The sequence below is a fragment of the Psammomys obesus genome, unplaced genomic scaffold, assembly GCF_907164565.1.
Source record: "Psammomys obesus unplaced genomic scaffold, mPsaObe1.curated_primary_1811, whole genome shotgun sequence".
NCBI lineage: Eukaryota > Metazoa > Chordata > Mammalia > Rodentia > Muridae > Psammomys > Psammomys obesus.
Genome location: NW_026596463.1, coordinates 4,286,500 through 4,309,181, shown reverse-complemented (window position 1 = coordinate 4,309,181; position 22,682 = coordinate 4,286,500). Strand labels below are relative to the sequence as shown.

Here is a 22,682-nt window from a genome sequence, read left to right as displayed (position 1 = left end):
TTAGCTTGCCAGTCTGTTTTTATCCTCCAAGCAAGCTACTTTCATCAGTAAAGGTCCAAGAATAGACACAGGATGTCATGCTGAGAGTATGGTTGTATTAGCATATTAGAATAATGCTAGCTTTTCCCCATATACAAATGAAGAGTCTTCCTGCCTTCCATTATGTCACGTCATTAAAGGACGGTAGATTGAGCCGGAGGAAGTTTTGCAGACCCTCTGGTGGAACCACCTTCTTTAGCTCACAGGCCGGGGGCTCCCGTAGTTCATCTCCAGGCAATAAATTTGTTTTACTCTTAGTTTAGAGTCTTTCTTCCAGATGGATCAAATTAGCAGGCTTGGGACAAGTGTAAAACTTAGCCAAGGATTAATAGATTTGGATAGCTTATCCTAAAAATGTAGCCAAAGAAGCCCTTTATTAAAGTAGACTCTGAGTGAAGTCATGGGTACATAAAAGCAATTCTAAAGTAAAGTTGCATTTCATGTCTTCATCTTATTTAAACAGTTGATTAAATTAAGAAAATTATGCCCTACTTTCACTTTGAAATTTAATGACTTTCTTGAAGCCTGTGCTTATCGACAATTGCAACCAAATTTTAAGGCTGGGGTTATCTCCCTGCCCCACACTTGAGGGAATTTTTCACCATTGAGAGCCTAGGGATAGAATTACATAGATGTAAAAGTTCATAAGAGATATATTAAACAGGATCATCATGCAACATATACTCAAGAGGAAAGAGGGCATATATCTGCATATAAATTTGTACAGTATTTTATATAATAATTTAATATAAGAGAAACAGAAACAAAAGCACGTCCGTTTCTACATGAATGTCAACTGCACCATTTGTTTCTACCAGGTAAGTTTTTCTGAAGATCAGAGTATCACATGTTTCAAAATGATTCTAAATAGTTCCCTAAATGTTTTCAGAATACCAATCAATTTTGTAGTTTAACTCAAAAGTACCTTTTGCAGGGGTGGGGGTGTTCATGACATTCATTCGCATGCAAAATTTTTTCTTCATGCAGTGGCTTTTTAAAAATCATTCATTGTAGTTTATTTACTTTGTATCCCAGCTATGGCCCCCTCCCTCGTCTCCTCCCAATCCCTCTTCTCCCCCCATGCCCCTCCCCTAGTCCACTGATAAGGGAGGTCCTTCTCTTCTATCTGACCCTAGCCTTACAGTTCTCATCAGGACTGGTTACATTATCTTCCCCTGTGGCCTGACAAGGCTGCACCCCCCCGGGGGGAGGTGATCAGAGAGCCTATCACTGAGTTTTTGCCAGAGAAAGCCCCTGCTCCCCTCACTAGGGACCTCACTTCAATAGTGAGTTTATGGACTACATCTGAGCTAGGGTTTTAGGTCCTCTCCATGCATTGTCCTTGGTTAGGGTATCAGTCTCTGCAGGGCCCCCAGGGCCCAGGATTTTTGATTCTGTTGTTCTTCTTTTGGTACACCTGTCCCCTTCAGGTCTTTCTATTTCCCCTTCTTTCATAAAATTTCATGTCCTCTGCCCAAAGTTTGGCTATGAGTCTCAGCATTTGCTTCATGCAGTGGCTTTTTAAAAAATAAATTATTATTTTTTATTAATTACAGTTTATTCACTTTGTATCCCAGCTGTAGCCCCTCCTTCATCCCCTCCCAATCCCACCCTCCCTCCCTTTTTCTTCTCCCATACCCCTCCCCCAGTCCACTGATAGGGGAGGTCCTCCTCCATTTGACCCTAGCCTATCAGGTCTCATCAGGAGTGGCTGCATTGTCTTCCTCTGTGGCCTGGTAAGGCTGCTCCTCCCTTGTCAGGGGGAGGTGATCAAAGAGCCAGCCACTGAGTTCATGTCAGAGACAGCCCCTGTTCCCATTACTAGGGAATAGGGAACCCACTTGGACACTGAGCTGCCATTGGCTACATCTGTGTGGCTATTCTAGGTTATCACCATGCATGGTCTTTGTTTGGAGTATCAGCCTCAGAAAAGGCCCCTGGGCCCAGATTTCTTCATTCTGTTGTTGTCCTTGTGGTATTCCTTTCCCCTCCAGGTCTTTTTATCTCCCCCTTCTTTCATAAGATTACCCATGCAGTGGCTTTTAAAGTTGGGCCAAAATGGCTTGGTGGATAAGTTTGTGCTTTCTAAGTGTGGGGACCAGAATTCTGACTTTCAGAAGCCAAGTTAAAGGCAGGGCCACTGTGGAGGCTTGTCTGTAACCCAGAACTTGCAAGATAGAGACAGGGGCTCCTTAGGGCAAGCTGGCTATGGCCAGCTCTGCGTTCAGTGAGAGATCCTGGCTCAGTAAACAGAGTGGACAAAAGACACCTGATGTCAACCTCTGCCATACCATGCTCATGCGCTGTGAACACAAATTTCCTCTACATGTATGAACATGCACACACATACAGCACACATACACACAAATGCAAAAGTAAAAATAAAAAGCTGTGGACTGTTTTTTTGGTTGAGTTTTAGATTCAGTGTGTTCAAGTCCGGATCTCTTCCTTAAATGCTTGATTTTTCCACCCAGTGTTTGATACTCTTAAAATATAGCCCCTATTTGTATCTTAAGAGTATTAAACACTGGGTGGTTTAAATTCTTTCATATTTCACATAGAGCCTTTTTGTGGGTGGCAATTAGTTTGTTTTACTTCACTCAATTGTGGATAATTTAGAGTACCTGTATTAAGATTAATCCTGTAGTTGAGTTTGTTTTTCCATTTAAGAAAACTGGAGTTACAGGTTGTTGTGAGCCCAGGTCCCCTGGAAAATCAGCCAGCATTCGTCACCATAAACCTCAAATAAAGATTTTAATAATTAAAAAATAAAGTATTGCTGTAGTCCTTGAAGACCTGATGTTGTGTTGATAAGGCCAATTAGGAAAGACCACGTGTTTCCAGCTATTTCAGATATCCCAAGTAGGCAAAGCACCAAGAAAAGTGTAAGGCACTGTTTGCCAGTGCTGTGCTATGGGAAGGGGCAGAGGGCAGTTGAGGAATTATGGGGAATGATTGCTCATGGCGGAGTGGTTTCATGTTGGCACCAGGAGGATGTTCTAAAATTGATGGTAGGTGAGGGCTGCACTATACTAAAGGCAAATGAGTTGTGTACCTTAAATGTATGAGCGGTGTGCTGTATGCATCACACTTGAGCAAGGCTAGATAAGCAGAGCCTGCATTGAAAATTCGTATATTTTCCTTTGGTGGTGATTGTATCAATATTATTTCAAGCTTTTTTTAAACGATTACTGTTGTGGCTCAGAAAAAAAAAAAGCATTAAAAGTAATTTATATAAAAAGTATTTGTCAAAGATGCCTTTTTCATTATGAGTAATTCCAAATATAAAAATAAAATGACCCTATGCCAGCACATGGTGAGGTACCTGAGGGCCAGCGCCCTTCCCTCACACTGGCATTTCTGCAGCTGTAGCTCTGTGCGGATGACTTGAGCTCATGGAATTGCCTATAACCTTGGCTCTTGGAGAAAAGGACTCATTGGGCCTTTCGTGGATACTAGCCTATTGTTTCCCCCACTTCATCTCATGGTGGCCAGCCGCACGAGTGCCCTCATTAGTGGCCCACTGGGAAAAGGGGGAATTCAACGGAAGTTCAAGTGTTCTAGGAGTGTCTGAGAGTTGTCTCACTCACCATGTTGGGGGTCCGACACTGAGAGCCGCAGTCCCAGAAAGTGCTACGTCAACAGTGGAACATTAGCACAAAACGAGAGAGGAAAGGGTGTGACATGTGTGGAGAGGCGGAGTGACATGTGTGAGGAGAAGCAGGGGCCGGAGCCCAGGTCTTTCCAGTCAGCCTGGTGGCCAGAGTGTCAGCAATAAAACAGTGCGGGGACCTCGAGGGTTTGAATTAGTGCTCGGCAGATCAAGCAACTTCCGCTGTCTCTCCCCAGCTAGAGCTGGCCTGACACCCACTGTATCTCATCAGATGGGTGTATTTGGGGCACCAAATGTGTGTGTTTGTGTGTGAAACGCTTGTTGATCCCCACCTGCTAGGTAACAGGTGGGGATACAGTCATTGGTTTCCAAAGCAGCTTGGTCCCAGCCTCAAGTCTGGTTCCAGAATGTCTTCACTGCCGACGGGGAGAAAAGGACTGTCTATTTGGTTTTGCTTTTTGAGACAGAGTATCATGTTGTGTAGCTCAGCCTGTCTTGGAGCTTACTATGTGGCCTCGTGCCTCAGCCTTCCCAATACTGGGACTACAGGCATGTGGCACACACCCAAGAGGACATGGAATTCTGCGTGAGTTAGTTTGTCGCTGGAGGAGCTGTAGGGTGAGGACAGCATCTTTAGGGTGCCGTTAGGATATGTGTTAGGGAAGTCAAGCACGTGGTCAGCGCCACACGCTGGCCAGCTGTGTGCCTGACTTCTCTTCAGGCTTAGGTGTAGCCAGCAGAATGGGAGAGTGGAAGGTGGGCAGGGGCTTCAGTGAGAACCTTCCTCCTGCCCCTTCCCTTCCGGAGGCAGGTCCTTGTGCTTAGCTACAGGGCAGGTGAGAGAGTTCTGGCTCACATTTTGTTGAGTCCAGACTCTTGATCCATCTTGCAAAAAGAGGTAGGAAAGCTTGTACACAGAGATGAGTTTCTCTCCAGGCAAATCTTCTTAATGAGACATTGATGTTAATCTTACAGCTACTTAGCCCTGGGGTAAAAATCCCTATTTGTCCTTAGTGAAAGTAAGTACTAAAGATTATCTGTTGTTGTAGTATAGTTTGGCAATATTAAAAAAAAAAAAAAAAACATGTTTGTCGAGTTTGGTAAGTCTGAGTTAGAGAGGTAGTTCTTCTGGGTGGGCCTTGAAGACAACATTAATAGGCCCTTAAAGCAGAATAACTAGAGTCACTGATACTGTTATCAACCGGAGGTTGCTATAGCAACGAGTGGTTTGATTGCACTGTGCAATTGATGGTACCCTGGGCTAGTGTAAAAGGAGCCCACTAATTTAGCAGAAACTCTCCTGGAGCAATTTAATCAAACTCCGGTAGAATAGGTGCCAGATTCTCTGGAGAGCTCCGAGATGTCATGCTGGTGAGTGGCTCTAAATTAATGAAAGGCGTGGTATGGATCTGAATCTGTACACCTTCACAAAGCTAATTTTACAGTGAGGATTTTTATACATTTGAAAGTCATATTTAAAGTTAAAAGTAATTATAATGCAAAGCTATCATTTTATCACAGGGTATAGTAGTTTCTAAAAACATTTGAAATTTTAGTTCTTTGAAGTTTTTTTTGCTAAGTAGATATATGTTGAATCTACTCCCCATGCCTCCTGCCCTCTCTTATCTCAACCTTCTTCCCATTCTATTAGTCTACTTTGCTTCTAGTTTTCCTTCTTCTACTACATAGGTACATGGATATACATATATATGAAATCTAGGAACCACAAATGAAGGAAAGTGCACAATAATTGTCTTTCTGAGTCGGCCTCTTTTATGTACTATGATTGCCTCCAGGATGTCAGTTTTTCTACCACAGTTGTTTTAAAAGGTAGAAAGGAAGGCGGAATAAAGGCCACAGGAGACTAAGGGGAAAATGCAGAAATGGAAATATGCCGAGATCATGGGGTCTGCCTTTGGTGGGGGTGGTGCTGAGCGAGAAAGCTGAATGAGGCCTTTAATGTTGCAAGTGATTACAGGCCGTATCCTGTAATTTTTTCCAGGGTGCTTTTCAGAATAAACGCCTGCATGTATGGAGTGCTTTAGAAGCACAGGGCTCTGACGTGGCTGTAAGGGCATAGTCCACAGCCAGCAGGATGGAATTGTGTAGTGCTCTTCCTGTCTGCAACCTTTGGTTCTGGGTACTCCCTTCTTTCTTTGGCACGCTGTAGCTATCTTCTATGTGTTTTATCATGGAGGTGTGAGCTTCCAAAGGGACTTCTATGTAAATTCACACCAAGTCTGTATGTCAGCGAAGCGGACTGGAAAACTCTGCTTTAACTCTTTGCTTTGGAGTTTGGCCCTGAAAAGGCATACTTTAAAGGCAAAACCGTCCTATTTTCATCTGTACAGCTCTTCTTTATGCAAATATTGCTCTTCTGCCACCTGGAGGCCAGATGTGGGAAGTGCATCTAAAAGCTGGCATGGAAGCTAGCTGTGTAAGCTACCAACCAGGCTGGGCGACGCGGTGCAACCTCGTCTCTCGTCTCTGTTGAGAAGAGTTGACACAACTGCACCAAACCAAGGTTGTTATTTTTTTCTTCTCATCATAAAAACTAATATCACTATGAGTTCATGATCAAAACACGGATGTCCAGTATCACTGTGACACTGCTTGCTCGAGAGATAAATAAATAGATAGATAGATTAATTAATTAATTAATTCAGCTAGTCCTTGAAAAAAGTCACTTATTTTTACTCAGGTGTGTGCTTGTGTGTTGTGTGTGGGCACGCTGACATGTATGGCCAGTGGAGGTCAGCACAGGGTGCCGGCTCCCCTGGAGTCATCAGTTGTGGCTGCTGGGAACTGAACTCAGGTCCTCTGGAAGAGCAGCAAGTGCTTTTAGCTTCTGGGCCACCCCTTCAGCCCAGAGCCAGTTATTCTTGAGCATTTGAAGACACATGTGATAGGAGAAGTCGAGGGGCTCCTTCCTCTCCTGTCACTTCTCATTCCGTCTTTGCGACCTGTTATCCTTATCGTCTGATTTGTCAGGGAGAGCTGTATAAAGAAGGCCTTGTACGTGGTCTGGGCAGAGACATAGACAACCCTCTGGCAGTACGGAGAGCTTGAATAAAACCACTTGGAGGTTTGAGGCAGCAGGCCACTGAATTAACAGGGGAGGCAAATGGCCAAGGAGCTTTCTGGGAAATTCCTGCCATTTCTCTGGGACCACATCAAAAAGGTCCTTTGCGATTCCAGAAAAGCAGGCCTCTATATTCCTATAAGCTCCTGTAAGTTTTCACTATTCATCTTCCTATGCCTATCAGCGCTTAATCTCCCCAGGGCTAAACCTGTACCCATGGGTATTTTCACATTTTCCGGGAAACTATTTGGGAAGAGAACCAATCAGTTCAAGTAACAGGAAAAAAAGTCTCCTCATCTGGGTTTCTTGCTCGTCACAGAACATCCTGAATGTTGTTTCCAGGAAACACTCTGCTATGAGGGAGGCATCTGGGCATCTGGGGCCATCACTGCTTAGCCAGCCTGGCCAGCTGAGGTCGGCGTGTGTGTGTGTATGTATGTGTGTGTGTGTGTGTGTGTGTGTGTGTGTGTGTGTGTGTGTGTGTGTGTGGCATGTGACAGGCTCCGCTTTCACTGCTACAGAAGGGGCATCTGCATCTCTCTAGAACGAATCAGTCTTTCTTCTTTCTTCCATTGACATTTGTGGAATTCAGGGGAAGGGGTGCCTGGCCCCTCAGGTGTACCTGTCACATCCTCAGCCTCTGTTGAGAGGCTTCAGGGGTGAGCATCCTTCCTTTGCAGTCAAGGGCACTGGTATGTTTTAAGTGTTGGGTCCCCCCCCCACCTGCTGCTGCCCCGGGATTTCCGGGGTGAGAGCTTCCGCCTTGTTTGCATCTTAGTGTACAAGAAGGACAGCAGTGCGTGCCGTCAGGTAATCATGCACTTCACTCTCTGGTGGGGTTGACTGCAAAGAAACCGAATCTAAACCTGGCTAATCCTGTGCAGAGGCTCCTGGGTGCTCATGCTTGTCATCTACTTTCCCCCTTTTCTCTCTCTCTCTCTTTGTAACAGAAGAATTATTTCTTTTGCAGAGGTTAAGAATTTGGAGTCTGGCAGCTCACCATTGGAGGAGGACGATGGAAAGGTAAGGAATGATGGTTGCCTGGCTGCGCTGGCATCTTTGTGTATCTGTCTAGAGTAGGCACGACAATTGAGCTAGTTCATAAAAGTCCACAAGGAGGCAGGGGTGTGTCCCAAATCCATTATTTTTTCCTTTAGGATTGCAATGAGGTAGACGCTATGACCAAGCCTAGCTATCTTTCCAAGTTGTCACTGTTGTAAGCACAAAGTAATTAACTGCGCCCTCAGAACTGTCTGTACTGGCGGCTTCTCACCCATGGATGTTGGCCGATATTGCTTTACCCGTGGACAACTTCCGGGTGTGTTTTAGCTGGACACACATCCTCTCCTTATTTTTAGCTCCCAATGCTAATTATAAACACAGATGAGTCTCCTGTTTACGTGTTGTGATGCGAGAGATGTGGCTTTATTGATGTTTTCTGAGAGCGTCATTCTGGCTCACGAGGAATAAACATGAATGCAGTAAAGATGGAATTTAATGGAATACCTCACCTGTGACCCTTTCAGGGCCTCAAAAGCCAGGTGGATGGACTAAGTGAACCTGAAGATCAGGACCGCCTAGATTTGGGTATGTTTGAAAATGCTGCCTTCTCTGTGGCCAGGGGGTTACTGTGGACCGGATATGCGATGAACAAAAAGAAAATAGGTTTGTATGAAATATTCTTTCTTGAGAGCCTTGCTTACTTCTTTCAGCCCACCTAGGTCAATATTCTTTAATGTTTCAGTCATTACAACTTCCATTTACAACCTAAAATACACGGGAAGATCTCAGAACTTTTCTGAGGAGTTTCACTTGGCCAGACTCTGTCATGATGGTTGCCATGGTTACCTCATTATCTCAGTGTGGTGGTCAATGGGGGCTTCATTTCAGGGATGCACCTGAGACCATGGGTGGAATAGACTTTGGGCGCCCTTCCGTGTGCTTCACAGTGCTGCTCAGTAGGTTCCTGCAGAGATGGGCCTTTATGCTCTAACCCCCTGCCCTGGGCCTCAGGAGAAGCTCAGGTGCTGTGGGGTATGGGCCTCTTAAGTGGGGAAAGGGTTAGAGGTGATTCTTTCCATAGACCTGGGAATTCTCATCTCTTCCCAAATGTCCTGTTCTCCTCCCCTGAGCTCCTTTCCCAGGTCTCCCTTCCAGGTACTTTGTATTTCTCAAGGCTAGTTTTTATCCAGAATAGTCCTAGAATAATTTAGAAGCAAGTGGAGTCGGATGAAGTTGGTAGGGAAAGAGGATGTGGACCAGGCTGCCAGCAGGTGCCTGGTGCATGGGTTGTGCATGAGCCTCCTTCAGGTGTGGTCCATCGAGGCAGCTGGCACACCCGGACAGTACACGAGAGCAGAGCTGTTTTGGAGGTGGCCCCAGGGGAGGAGGTTGGGGCCGAGGCAAATGCTCACGCTAAGAAGAGTGCATGGAGCAGCAAAGATGGCTGACTTTTAAAGGCATGTAAGCAGCTCACTAGGGGGTTCCTGGAGGCCCTGGCATTGTCTTTGGCATCCTTAGCAGACACGTGTCAGAGCTGTTACGACAGTTGGGAAATCCCGCAGCCCGGAGCAGGCCAGGAGGAAGCACCCTCGGTGTTGGTTGAGTATGTTGCTCTGGGCTTGGCCCTTAGCCAGATGCGGTTTGCTGGATGTCCGGGCCTGAGGTGCTGCTGAACTTGGAACGGAAACTTAGCTGTGCACTGAGCAGCTTGCACACATCTGTTACTGTTGCTATATAAGGTGAGGATAATAATTTGCTTCCAGAGCCCAGAACAGGGGAAGAGGAAGGAGGAAAAAAAAGCGAACATCATGGATTAGATGAGACTTGTGGCCCCAGAGCTGGGAGTGTGGCTGTTTTTCACGCATACAGGATGTCTCCTCTACCAATTGCATCACACTCCTGGGAATGTCAGCTTTGAAGAATGTTTGCTTGGACAGATTGCTGAGGGAGGAGGGCGTGGCTGTTAAAAGTATTAAACAGTGGGATTATTTTTAATCTGGGGCTCTAAAAATTCTCCCCAGTATCCTGCTGGTGTACTTGTTGGGTGAGAAGATTTTTGCTCTTAAACTGCAGTAGCCCTGCCGGAGCTGAGTGCTTGGTCAGTGACTTCATTGCCTCTGAGGAGGACCATCTGGAAGGCCTTGGGAGAGAGGACTGAGTCAGACTTACATGCAGCCATCTATTAAAAGGGCCATGGACACACCTTTCTGACTCTAGCATCTGTTTTGTTGTTTATTTAAACTTTTGAATTAAGAGGGGGAAAAAATCTCCTGACATAATGAAAGAAATGAGACTAGACTTTGAAAGAACCACAGAGACAGAGAGGATGGCCGCGAGCAGCAGGAAGATGTAAGCCAGACGCAGGAATGGGAAGCTGCTCCCCCTAGCGGCCACTCCGAAACTCTTGTCTCTGGCGCGTGCTGGTTCAGACTCCTAGGAACTGCTGATGAAGTATGTGGAATACAAGTGTTAAGACTTCACTGTGTTGTGTTATTTTAAATGATGCGGCACAAAAGAGTGTCATCCTGCAAACCATATCAGAGTGTTCTGGTAGAACTTCCTGTGTGATGGTTGTGTCTGGAACAGGACAGCTGGCGGCAGCCACTCACGCCAGCTGAGCATCGGAGTGTCCAGTGTATCTGAAGAAGTGTAGGTCTAGAGCTCTTTAGTTTTATTCTATCGGGCAGGTCAGGCTGGAGTACGTTCCCCTTATGTTGTTCCTCATGAACCCCCTCGGAGTGTCAGCATCATATTGGCTGTTAGTTTACACACTAGAAATGACTGTGATTGTAGGAATTAATGGGTTTGAAATAGCTGGGAAGCTCGTCCAGGCTAGCGTAGCAGACCTGCCAGAGTGAGTCATCTTCAACGTTGAGAAGATGACATTGGTGCTGTGTCCAGGAACAATGACCTTGTTGTTCTCTGTGGGCACAATGGCAAAGCTTGTCATCTACCACACAACTGAGTCACAAAAGGAGACCATGAAAAAAAAAGTCTATGTTTTAAGCATGCTTGTGGTCTCATGTTGGGGGCTGCTGTCTGGAGAAACTGTAGGATTAGCGTTTTCCTCAAAGAGAGAACCTTCCATTGAAGGACTGGGATGTGAAGCCAGTGGGATACCTTCACAGCAGACAGCTGGAGAGGCAGGGTAAAGCCTTTGGAGGCAGCGGAAGGAGAGCAGGTAGATGCAACAGCGTGGTCCGTGCTGAAGGTGAGATGGAGAAAAAGGATCAGCCGGATGGAGTGCACAGACTAATGGGACGAGGAAACGCTGTTGGCGGCACCGGGGTCGAGCCCAGGCCGCAGCCCCGGGCGGGGGAGGATGGCAGGGAGCGCCTGCTGCGTAAGTGGGCAAGTGGGCAGCCGGTGGGACGGAGGTGGGAGGGTGAGCTGCGTGGAGTCCTGGCCCAGGGATGCGCAACCACCAGAACCAGCCGCGCAGCAGACCGCTTGCTGTTTAGGAAGAGTCCTGCCAAAAAGTCCGCTCTGAAAACAAGGGAAACCGTGTGGCTTTGGTGGGGAATTAAGGATTCCAGTAGAAGGTCAAGTCCCGAGGACAGGGAAGCCACAGTCCCACTGTCCTAGTTGAATCACAAAAGCTTTTGGAGAGCGGTGGCCGCGCTCTATCAGGAAGGAACGTTCCAGAGCCTGAGTGAGGGCGTGTGGGCACAGACCCACTCACACAGGCCGAGTTTCCTGCAGTAGCGTATCACCCGTGCGCTTCGGAAGACTGTGAACGCGCTTGCCTAACGCCGTGTGTCACGTAGCTATTGGCAGGAAGAAAATCTGAGGGACTGCTGAAACCGACATGGCAGGCCAAGAGCTTGGACATCTTCACGCTTCCCAGCGGGGAGAGTTGCTGGGGGACAGAGAGCGTCGTGGGCTGGAGCGGGGCGGGGAGTGGATTTGGTTGGCGGTCTTCTTGGGAAGTTTCAAGACTGTGAGGCGTGGCTCGAAGCTGTCCCTTATCTGCTGCTGCACGTCTGGCTGGCAGAGAGCAGGCTTGGCGAAGTGCAGAGATTTTAAACAGAATCTTGATAAATAAGACTTTGGGGGAGGGAATTGGGGAGATGACTCCTTGTTAAGGGTACTTGCTGCCCTTGCCGAGGACTGGAGTTTGATCTCCAGCACCGTGGCAATACGGTTCCAAGGGTTCTGACGCTCTCTCCTGACCTCTCGGGGCACTGCATGCATTCACCACACAGTTCACATACGTACATACAGGCAAAACATTCCTACACACAAGTTAGAAATAGAGCTTTAAAAGTTGGGGGGGCGGGGAGAAAAGAAAATAGAATAAAAACTCTGAAAAGCTAAAAAAAAGTTTTGGGGAGAAAATTAGTCTTCTCTAGCTAGAGAAGATATCAATACTCATTTGGAAAATAATGAAAAGTTTAGGAAGACTAGAGTTATATCAAATATTAAAAGACACATTTAAATTAAATATTAAAATTAAATATTCTATTAGCTCTCTACCCAAAGATGGTTTCAACTGAATTTTAAGATAGCTCCTTCCTGAGCTTTTTTACATAGTTGTGATCAGACAAGCGATGCAACTTTGTCCTTCTTTGTTCATTTTACACTAAATCTAGTAAGTAACTTCTGCCTGAGAAAGTTACTTAAAGGGCTGCTGTGCATAGTTTCCACAAAAAGCAGGAATGAAGAAGAAGAAAAGGAAGATGGGTATGCATTGTAGATGTTATGAGGGACACAGCCAGCTAATTCAGGGGCTCAAATTGCAATTATTTTAAAAATTTGAGCCGTATTTTAAAAAATGTAAATAATATTTTTATGTTTTTCTTATCAAATATTGATTTTTATGGCTAGGTGTGTTCTGCCTGCACGTATGCTCTTGAACCAGTCAGCGAATGCATGCAGTGCCCACATGTATTCCCGTGCCCTCAGAGAGTGCATCAGATCCCCAGAAGTGGAATAACAAATGGTTGTGACCTGGCATGCAGCTGCTGGGAATCGAACCCAGATCATGTGAAAGAGCAGCCAGGACTTTTAACTGCTAAGCTGTCTCTCCAGCCCATATTTATCAAAAAACAGTATTTTGTAGTTTTTGAACATTCCTTACATTAATATAATGCAGATTGATCACTGTTGTGTTTGGGTCATTTTTATTGTTAGTTTTTTCAGCTAGGGACTCTTGTAGTCCTGGCTAGCCTCAAATTCACCAAACAGCTGAGGAAAACCTGTTATTCCTGCTTCTACCTCCCAAGGGCTGGGAATAAAGTCTGCACTATGAAATCTTGAGTCATTTTATTTCAATTGTTTATTATACATAATATGAAAAAAGAAAAACTTTTGGTGGCTGTTGGGACAAGGAGGGTAGGGGACAGATGAACAGAAGCTGGACAGGAACCCAGCTTTATAACCAAACAAAATAGCAAAATGCCACCCAAAGACGAAGAGAAAAGAGGAAGAGGATAAAACAGAAATGGGTGCACACAGGGAGATCTGAAGCTGGGATTTCTCAGTGTGTAAGAGACAGGCCTCCCAAGCCTGTGCTGGAGAGTTTGGTAGAAATATCAGCGCAGGGAACCTTTGGGGGATGAGGGATGAGTGGGGCAGCTCCCCAGAAGCAGGAAGCTAAGGTGCGTCATGGAGTGTGCTGTCAGGGGCTCTGTTCTAGGCACCTGGTGAAGATCTTTGTCTTGGCTTATACAGGCGAGGCAGAGTGCACTCATTTGTACTGTTTCCCCCAACAACTAATAATTAGGACTAATTAAATGGTTTCCCGTATCTACTCACAGTAATGTAAAAGTTTGAAAGTGGCTACAGAGCCATAAATGTTCATAAAACAGCTCACTTTAATCACCTGTGAATGAGAGAATGGAAACTATCTTTAGGAGCCAGGGCCCTCAGTCAGTGGAAGCTGACCCCTGTTGCTGCGATTTCACTGTACACGGTCTCTGTCAAGGCCTTGGGAATGTTGTATGGAATATGAATGAAAAGGAAAAACAGGGGCCTTCAAAGTTCTTGAACTTCTAGAAAGTCAGCTTTTGAGCCTAATTTTTTGACAGATCTCAGTATGGCATAAATACCTTTATGAACTCTCTCCCTCTCTCTCTTTCTCTCTCTCTGTCTCTGTTTCATTACATTTCAGTTTTTGGGTGGGGGTGGGTGGCATTTCTCTACGACAAACTAATTTCACCCATGACGTGAAGTAAATGGCATGGGGGACAGAGAAATCTACCAGAAAGGGTATTACAAATGCAAAGTTATTTGTATAAAATTGGACTGTCTTTAATTCCGTTTGTTCACTTCAGTGAAGTTTTATGGTGGCTGTTGGGGTTTTAAAAATAGTTTTCAGTAGGAAAGAATTGCTGGCCTAGGCACTTGGCTGCACATTTGCTGCAAGGTCGGGGTTTGGTTCCATGATGAATTCTGCCTCTTGGTATTGTGGCTTCCTTGTCTGGGTAAAGTTCTCCTTGTGGAATGTGGAAAAGAATTTTTTTCCCTTAAGTGAGATTACTGGAGCGTTTGTTGACAAACATTCATCCCATAAATGAAAAAGAAAGACTATTTGGGCAATTTTAGGTTAATATAAACTGTAATCTGTAGCTTACAGAGCAAAAAGAAACTGCAGCTTTACTGGAGGCATGTAATCTATCTTGTGGTATTCTCTTCCAATGAAAAACCCCATGAAATTGTCAGGTTGGAGGATGCTGGCTGCTGTCGTGTCGTGTTCGTTATGTTTGCTCAAAGAGGTAAGATGCAAAGGGAAATAAAAAGAACAGCAGGGAAACTGCTTGAGGTTAGTGGCTAGTGGACGCCTTGCTGCCTTCTATATTTTGCCAACACATCAGAATGGGAACTTTAGAAATTCTGAAGCTGGTCCGAAGGTCCAGAAGTGCAGCTTGATTGTTCTAAAAGGAATGGGTGCATCAAGAGTTTGCAAAGGGTTTCTGGTGGTTCTTAGGTGGAGCCAAGGCTGAAAGCCAGAGCCAGAGGTCCTTCTGGAAGCCCAGTGATGTTGGGGTCAGTGACAAACTCCCTGGCTGTCGGTGCCCTTACCATTGAGAAACAGGGCTGTGCTTTTTTCTCCAGTCAGTTCTCGGCAATCATCACTTCTGCATCATGGCCCAATGAGAGATATGAAGGCCTCTCAAATCAAATGAATTGAAAACTTTAATGAAATATTTGAATTGGATAATAAAACCTTCAAACATTATTTTAAACATTGAGAAGGATGAAATGGCTACCATTCTCATGGGCCCACTCTGATGTTGGGTGCATGGGTGGGACGAATGGAGGGATGGATATTTATGCAAAGGTTGCAGGGACCCCTGAGGGTAGGCACAGCTTCTAGCTTCAGTATATTCTGAAGTGCTGTTTTCTTTCATAGTTAAAGCACAAGAAACCATGACAGTATATACTCTGAACTCTAAATTCTTCCTTAACTCCTTAACTCCCTTAACTCCAAGGTTCTGGAGTTAAACAGGCTTCTTTAAATGGTCAGTTTGCAAATTTCAGACTTGTCTACAGTAGTTAAGGGAACTACAGCTAACTTATGAAACATAACACAGGCGAAAAATGAATGATGTCCTGGAGTGCTATTATAACATTTGTGTTTTTTGGGGGGAGTTCCAGTGACAGCCAGATGTCTCTTCCCATTTCCTTGTGCAGAAGCACTTACTTTAGTGTCCCAGCAGTTTTGAAAGCATTCTCTTACTTCGGGCTCCTTGGCAGCTGGCTTGATCATAGAGGGTGGTTATGGGAATTCAGCCTTGGGTTTTGTCCTTCCTTCCTTCCTTCCTTCCTTCCTTCCTTCCTTCCTTCCTTCCTTCCTTCCTTCCTTCCTTCCTTTTTTCCTTTATTTTTTCTTTTTTGCTTCCTTCCTTTTCTACTTTCTTTTTTCTTCCTTCCTCCTTTTTTTTTTCCTTCCTGCCTGACTTCCTGCCTTGCTGCTTTCCTGCCTGCCTGCCTTCCTTCCTGCTTCCCTTCCTTTAAGCATCCCGTGGTTAATTCCTTAGAAGGGGCTTCAGGGTAATTAAGATTTTGGTGAGTTTCCATACCAGACAGTGCAAATGCTAGCAATTTACTAGAAGGATGTATTTCAACTTCCAGTGGTAAAGATGTTGCAGGCAAGAAGGTTGACAGAACTTGTGTTTCACACCATGAGACTCTGCTTGAGAAGTTTTGTAACTGAAATATAAGAAGAGAAACAACCATAAGTTAAAAGAGATAACCACAACAACAATAAAAATCAAGATAGAAGTGAAGTGGAAGATGTCCAGAACTTGAGAATAAAATGGTGAATGAGCCACGAGGGTCTGCCCAGGAGGGTCTAGCCAGGAGGGTTCTAGAGATTTGTCTGTCAGTAAGCTCCCAGCTGGCTGGACTGAGATGAATTTCTCCACATGGGAACCTCTCCGGTAAGGGGTGTGCTCATTCTTTAAGATTATTAGTTCCACACTTATTGGACACAAATTATGAACAGTTTGACTCCCACTTATCCTTTCAATAATAAATCTTGTTTGTAGGAAAGTTTTGGCTTTATGTACTTTTACTTTTCTTATCTTATTACCTAGTTTCCCTTTCAGTTCCAGCTTCTTATCCATGATACCAAATTATACTTAGTCATCATATTTTCCTTAACTTTTTGGCCATGACAGTGTTTCACACTTTTCTGGGCTTTGATGATCTTACAGTTTTGAGGAATACTGGCCAGGAGTTAAGTAGATGTTCTATACATGGAATTTAAATGTTTTGAAAGGATGATTAGCTGGGTAGAAATAACACTCGCCCTTAATTCCAGTACTCAGGAGGCAGAGGCAGGTGGACCTCTGAGTTTGAGGCCATCCTGGTCTGTAGAGTGAGTTCCAGGACAGCCAGAGCTACACAGAGAAACCCTTTCTCAACAAAACGAATAAACCAACAAACAAAAAACAGAAAAAGAAGGAAAGAAAAGAAGATTACATAGGTAAACTGCCACATCTATCATATGATACAAAGGGTTTGTCCTATTAACTTTATTAATTGATATTTATCTCCCTGATGTAGCCCTGTTGGTCATTTCCCCCCTCCTCACCACTCACCAATGTTGTAGTCCCTTTCCCCTCCATTTTCTTTTCTTTTCTCTGTTCTTTTCTTTCTTTTTCTTCCTTCCTTTTCCTTCCTTTCTTTTTTCCTTCCTTCCTTCCTTCCTTCCTTCCTTCCTTCCTTCCTTCCTTCCTCTCTCTCTTTCTTTCTATATTCACTTTATATCTCAATTATAAACCCCTCTCTTATTTCCTCCCAGTCCTTTCCTCCCTCCTACCCTCCCTCTTCCCTCTATCTTCCTTTCCTAGCCCTCAGAAAGAGGGAGCCCTCCTCCCCTACCATCTGACCCTAGCTTATCAAGTCTCATTAGGACTGCCTGCATCCTCTTTTTCTGTGGTCTGGCTAGCTAGGAAGCCCCACCAGGGGAGAGTGATCAAATAGCAGGCATCAGAGTCTATGTCAGAGACAGCGCGAGCTGCCACGGGCTACATCTGAGCAGGGGTCTAGGTCTATTCCCTGCATGCTCCTTGGTTGCTGCATCAGTTTCTGCAGGGCCCCCTGGGCCCAGATTTGCTGGCTTTGTTGGTCATGTTGTGGAGCTCCTGTCCCCTCTGTGTCCTTCTATCCTGCTGTAGTCTTTCGAAAGAAGTTAAGATGTTTAGTCTACAGTTAAGGAGCAGGGAGTAGTCTGCATGCTTCTTTGTGGGTTGAGTAACTACATAAATTGAAATTCTTTTACATGGAAGTTTTGTATTATTACTCCAATATCTGTTTGGCCATTTACTAATATCTTTACAAAGACAAAGATACTGCTTTTCATTTTGAGTAATAATCTAATAATATTTTGTTGTCAAAGCAATTTATTAGGAACTATTTTAGTTGGCTTCTGTACCCTTTTTATATCTTCATTGGGGTGTGTGTGTTTGTGTGAAGTGTTTAGCATGTGAAAATATCATTTATGGTTTGTTATTTGGTGATACATGACATCTTGGATTTGTCAAAAGCCATAGAGCTTTGTAGCGTGTCTAGTGGAACTTAATGTATACAAACAGACAAATAAAAATCAATGGTGAATGTCTTAGTTATGGTTTCTATTGCTGTGAAAAGACACCACGACCAAAGCAACTCTTATAAAGGAAAACATTTAAATGGGACTGGCTTACAGGTTTAGAGGTTTAGTCCATTATCGTCTTGGCTGGAAGCATGGTGGCATGCAGGCCAATGTGGCACTGGAGAAGGAGCTGAGAGGTCCACATCTGGATTGGCAGAAAACAGGAAAGGGAGATACTGGTCCTGGCTTGAGCTTCTGAAACTTCAAAGCCCAGTCCCTGTGACACACTTCCTCCACCAAGGCCACACCTCCTAATGGTGTCATTCCCTGGGGACCAAGCATTCAAATCTGTGAGCCTGTGGGGGCCATTCTTATTGAAACCCCTGCAGTGGGAGAGCCCAGGTAGAGTGCAGACGGTGAAAAAAATTACACTAAAATGAATGAAGCAAACTCATTATAATTTTTATTATTTAGGCAGGGTCTCATGTAGTCAAGCCTCAAATTTGCTAGTTTAGTCAAGGATGGCCTTGAACTTCTAGTCTTCCTGCCTTTACTTTCCAGCTGCTTCGGATTATGCTGTGTGCTACCATGCCGTTCTATTTGATGCTGAAGGTCACACCCAGGCCTTCATGCTTGTTAGCATATTCTACCAACCAAACTATGTTCCCAACCCCTGAAACAAACATATTAAAAGGGAATAAATAACTTTGGAAATGAGTGATGTCTGTGAGAATAAAATGCAAAAGAAACTGTACCGAAGCACAGACCTTTAATTGATAACAGTTTTTCAATTCAGATAGTTTACAGGTGTCCTGGAACTGAACACTTACAAGAATGGATGATAGAGGATGGATGCCAGGTTTTTGTGAAGGCTTAAAGATAAGCAGGAAGAGGAGGCAGACCTAGTTCTGTGATAGTGTCATGGGCATTTTTGCCTGCAGCTCACTGGTCCTTCAGATCACTGAATGAATTTGCAAACTCGCAGTTGAATGCCATGAGATGAGAAACCAAGTCTCAGATCTGCTTCTTTGAGGGTAGGATTTAGGTGCAACTATTTATGGGATAAAGAAACACTGTGGTCTGAGGCATGCAGAAAGGGAACGGAGTAACGGAGTCATTGGTGATCTTCATGTGTGTAATGAAACTTCTTGGTTCTTCATAGGAAGTTTATTCAGAAAATGGCTCTTTTAGTGAGATCTGAGGATGTGCATAGTCTCTTTGATGTCAAATGGTCATATCAGACACTTGTGTAAACATATGTGAAAGGTGGGTGGCTTCAACAAGTTTGGGTGACTTCCAAGGTCCCGTAAAACAGGTAGCTACCGTTACCTTCCTGCTCAGTGTATCAGAGGTGCTGTGTATTTCTGGGCTGTGTGACTTTTAAACTTGGTGTGAGAGTAATTATAAACAAATAAAGCCACTCACTCTTGATGTCATGGTGTGAATACTTCAGCAGTACACTGAAGAAATACACAGAAAGAAACTTTATTTCTATTTAATATGTAAAGCATACTGGAAATGTCTGTAATTTCTTTATGCTATAATCTCCTTTATTCCTCATGATGACCCCTGCAGTATCTTTGTTATGATCCCATTTTAAACGTGCTAAGATTCAGCACATATGAGTGGTGTAGTTAAGGATACTTACGTATGTGTCGCCAGTGACCATGATTTTTCCTGTAGCATTTACAAGTACCTTTACAATACAAGTTAGGCCCAGGTTCTCCCTTAAGGAATTTGTGGCCCCTTTGGGAGATAAGAAAACTTCATAATTACTGTTCCTCAAACCCCATATCCACATTCCTTTGAAAAGGTTTGGTTTTCCTGTGGGCGGTGTGAAGAATGTGGAGGGAGAGTTTCAGCGTGGGCCCTCCAGGAAAGCAGAGCCCGAAGGCAGCAGTGTCTGCCTTGGATGATTAATGCCATCCAGGCTCCACGTACCCTGCCCTTTCCAGCATGGTTGGCCCTGGGCTGAGATCCTGAGGGGAGGAAGCAAGAGGCAGGATAGCTGGGGACTCAGACAGCAGATGAGCTTGACAAAAACATACTCTCGGGAGGCAGGCTTTATTGAGCCGCTCATTTCCCTGGGGGGGGCAAAGGCTGCTCAAACCTTCGGGCAGTGGGTAGAGGCTCTTGGGGTGGGTCTCCTAGTCCTCTCCAGACAGGATCTCTGGGGTTGGACATGACTTGACCTCACTCCTATTCCAGTCTGGCTCTTCCTGGTTCCCCAATACCCCACCCTAAAAGATTAAAACCTTATAGAGTTGCTTTGCTCAGTAAAACATTTGTAACTAGGAAGGACCAGTGAGGCGAAGGTGTAGCCATGAAGTCACTTGCACTCCACTGTAATGGTTGTACACTAACTGTTCACAAAGTGACTGGAGACTGTGTCATTAACTTCTTCCAACCGCAGTTGCAGTCAGCCAATCAGACAAGGCAAAGAAATTTTATTTTTTTGAATACAAATGAGATGCAGATAGCTTGAATTAATTTAAATGCAATTAAGATTACAAAATGGAGAGAGAGAAAAAATGTCTTCAATTACAATAGCAAACAATGATGATAAATGACACACATGTAAGAAGTCTTTGGAAGGTAAGAAATTGATTGAGCAGGCCTAAAAATAAAACAGGCTGTGCAAGTGATATTTTCTACTTTGCTTTCCATGTTTACCGCACGGCTGGTAAGTGGAACTCATTTCACTTTTCAAAAAATATGGACAGATTAAGGCAAATGAGGACACTGGAAAGTCTCTGGATAGCAGAGCTGTTTTCCCATGTGTTGTAACATAGCTCTTTTATTGTTGGCAAATTTCCATAAAGGAATTGATCCAGGGACACAGATTAAGATGGATCCACTTGTCACCTCAACCCACAGCAATGCCTGTGCCCAGGTCCTTACTTCCTCTCTCTCTCTCTCTCTCTCTCTCTCTCTCTCTCTCTCTGTCTTCTTGAGTTCTTCTGACCTGTTATAATAAATGATAGTCACGGGAGGATCATCTGCTCCAGTGACTTCTTTTAAAAGGTTGTGTGTGTGTGTGCGAGAGCGTGTGTATGTGTGCATGCTGTGTGTGCATGTATTTCCCGTAGCCTAAGAAATCTCCCAGAGGCTCCTTGACAGTCGAGCTGAAGGAACATCGACATATCCTGATGGCATTTCAGGCCATGTGAGTACAGCTCCCCTTTCTCTGGTCTAGAGGCACCTTGGATAGCAGCTTGTGGTCTCACAACCTCTTAGGGAACTGGAACTTTTCCTCACAGCGGGAAGAGATGAAGCAGGCGCTTTCGGCTGCGTGTCCACTGCAACACCGTCACGCCTGGCAGGCTTCGACCAGCTATTTAATGATGAGTCAGACCCTTTCGAGTTTCTGAGGGCGGCAGAGAACAAGAAAAAAGAAGCCTTCAGAGGCAACGTTGGGGGCCCTGGGGGCTGAGAGCACAGCTCAGGCCACAGCTCAGACCAACTCCAATGCAGCAGGCAAACTCCAATGCAAACACAAGAACCCACTGCCTGCCAGCATTGGCTTGGCTGACAGAAAGGAGGAGACACAGCTGGTGGCATTTAAAAAAGAAGGAATAAGGCGAGTTGGAAGACCTTATCAACAACTGCAGGGTGATGGGAAAAACAATTGATAGGAGACCAGAAAGGTGATCACCTTGTGAAAGAAGATTTGAAAGACCTCTAGAAGAAAAGGGAGAAGGAGGTGAATTTTCAGTTGATAGACTGATTATTGAACGGCCTATCTGAGGCCCAGGTGGTCTTGGAAGGGGTAGAGCAGGCTGAGGCCATGGAATGGGCCGAGGCGATGGATTTGATTCTCCTGGCAAACGTGAATTTGATAGGCATAGTGGAAGTGATAGATCTTCTTTTTCACATTACAGCAGCCTGAAGCATGAAGACAATCATGGAGGCAGTGGATCTCACAGTGGGGAGCTGTCAAAGATGAATTAACAGAGCCTTCCACATGCATTCACTAGCAAGTGTGTCATGATTGCAGTGATGTGGATCAATCAGTGTTACTGAGGAAACAGCTGAATGTGAAGAGCACCCAATGGCTAACCCTGAAGAGGAGAACCAAGTTGAAAAGGTTAAGGAAGAGGGTCCAAAAGAGATGACTTTGGATGACTTTAGAGTGGAAATCTATTCAAAATAAAGATGAGCAAAAGAAGAATTTAATATCCAAAAAACTAATGAAGGTACTGATGAGCAGTGGAAAGAGTGAAGTGAAGAGGCTCACGATGAAGATTTGGTTACGGACCATCATTTCCAGAATCTAGCAAATGATCCCATCTCAACTGAAGATCACTCTCAGGGACCTAGGCCACCTGGGATGTGTGGCAGGGTAGGACATGGTGGCCCTGGGTGTGGTGGTCATCCAGACTGTGGCAGCAGGATTCCCAGCGCTGGCCTAACTGGAGGCCATAATGCAACACTGCTTCCTTTGTGGATGCTCCTATTCAAAGCTTTGGCGTGCTTAAGGGTCCCAAACAACTAAGAATTAAAAACAGAAAAACCGCAGAAGACTGTCGTTCATACAATTCACACCTGAAGACTGAGGTTTTTCTGTCTTGAAAACAAACTTCTCTAGATACACGAAAGTAACAAATATGTTAGTTTTGGATTTAGAAATGTATTGGTATCAGGGATGTTTTCATAATTTTCAGAGATTTTGAATTCTTCATGAATTCTTTTATATTGCTGCTTGCAAATATTCATTTTCAAACTTGAAATATAAGTGTGAACAGTATGTACCCATTAAAAAAAGGAAATTTTCTTTACTGGTAAATGATGACAAAGACAGATATATTTATTACATAAATGTAAACATATTTTAATCAGTCTTAAGAATCCGTGTGCTTTGTCAAAATACATAGTTGTGACCAGAAGAGGCTATTTTTTTTTTT

The 22,682-nt window shown here is 44.5% G+C and overlaps 1 protein-coding gene and 1 pseudogene across 3 annotated transcripts in view; both read left to right on the top strand.

Annotated features, from left to right (window-relative positions):
* Arhgef28 (Rho guanine nucleotide exchange factor 28) overlaps positions 1 to 22,682 on the top strand; it is a 292,013-nt gene that overhangs the window by 149,656 nt on the left and 119,675 nt on the right. For all 3 annotated transcript variants that reach the window (XM_055598372.1, XM_055598373.1, XM_055598371.1), the window contains 2 exons: positions 7,705 to 7,757; positions 8,261 to 8,321. In XM_055598372.1, coding sequence (XP_055454347.1) covers positions 7,705 to 7,757; positions 8,261 to 8,321 — 114 coding nt within the window. The remainder of the gene's footprint in view (positions 1 to 7,704; positions 7,758 to 8,260; positions 8,322 to 22,682) is intronic.
* LOC129669990 (plasminogen activator inhibitor 1 RNA-binding protein-like) lies at positions 11,545 to 22,273 on the top strand (annotated as a pseudogene).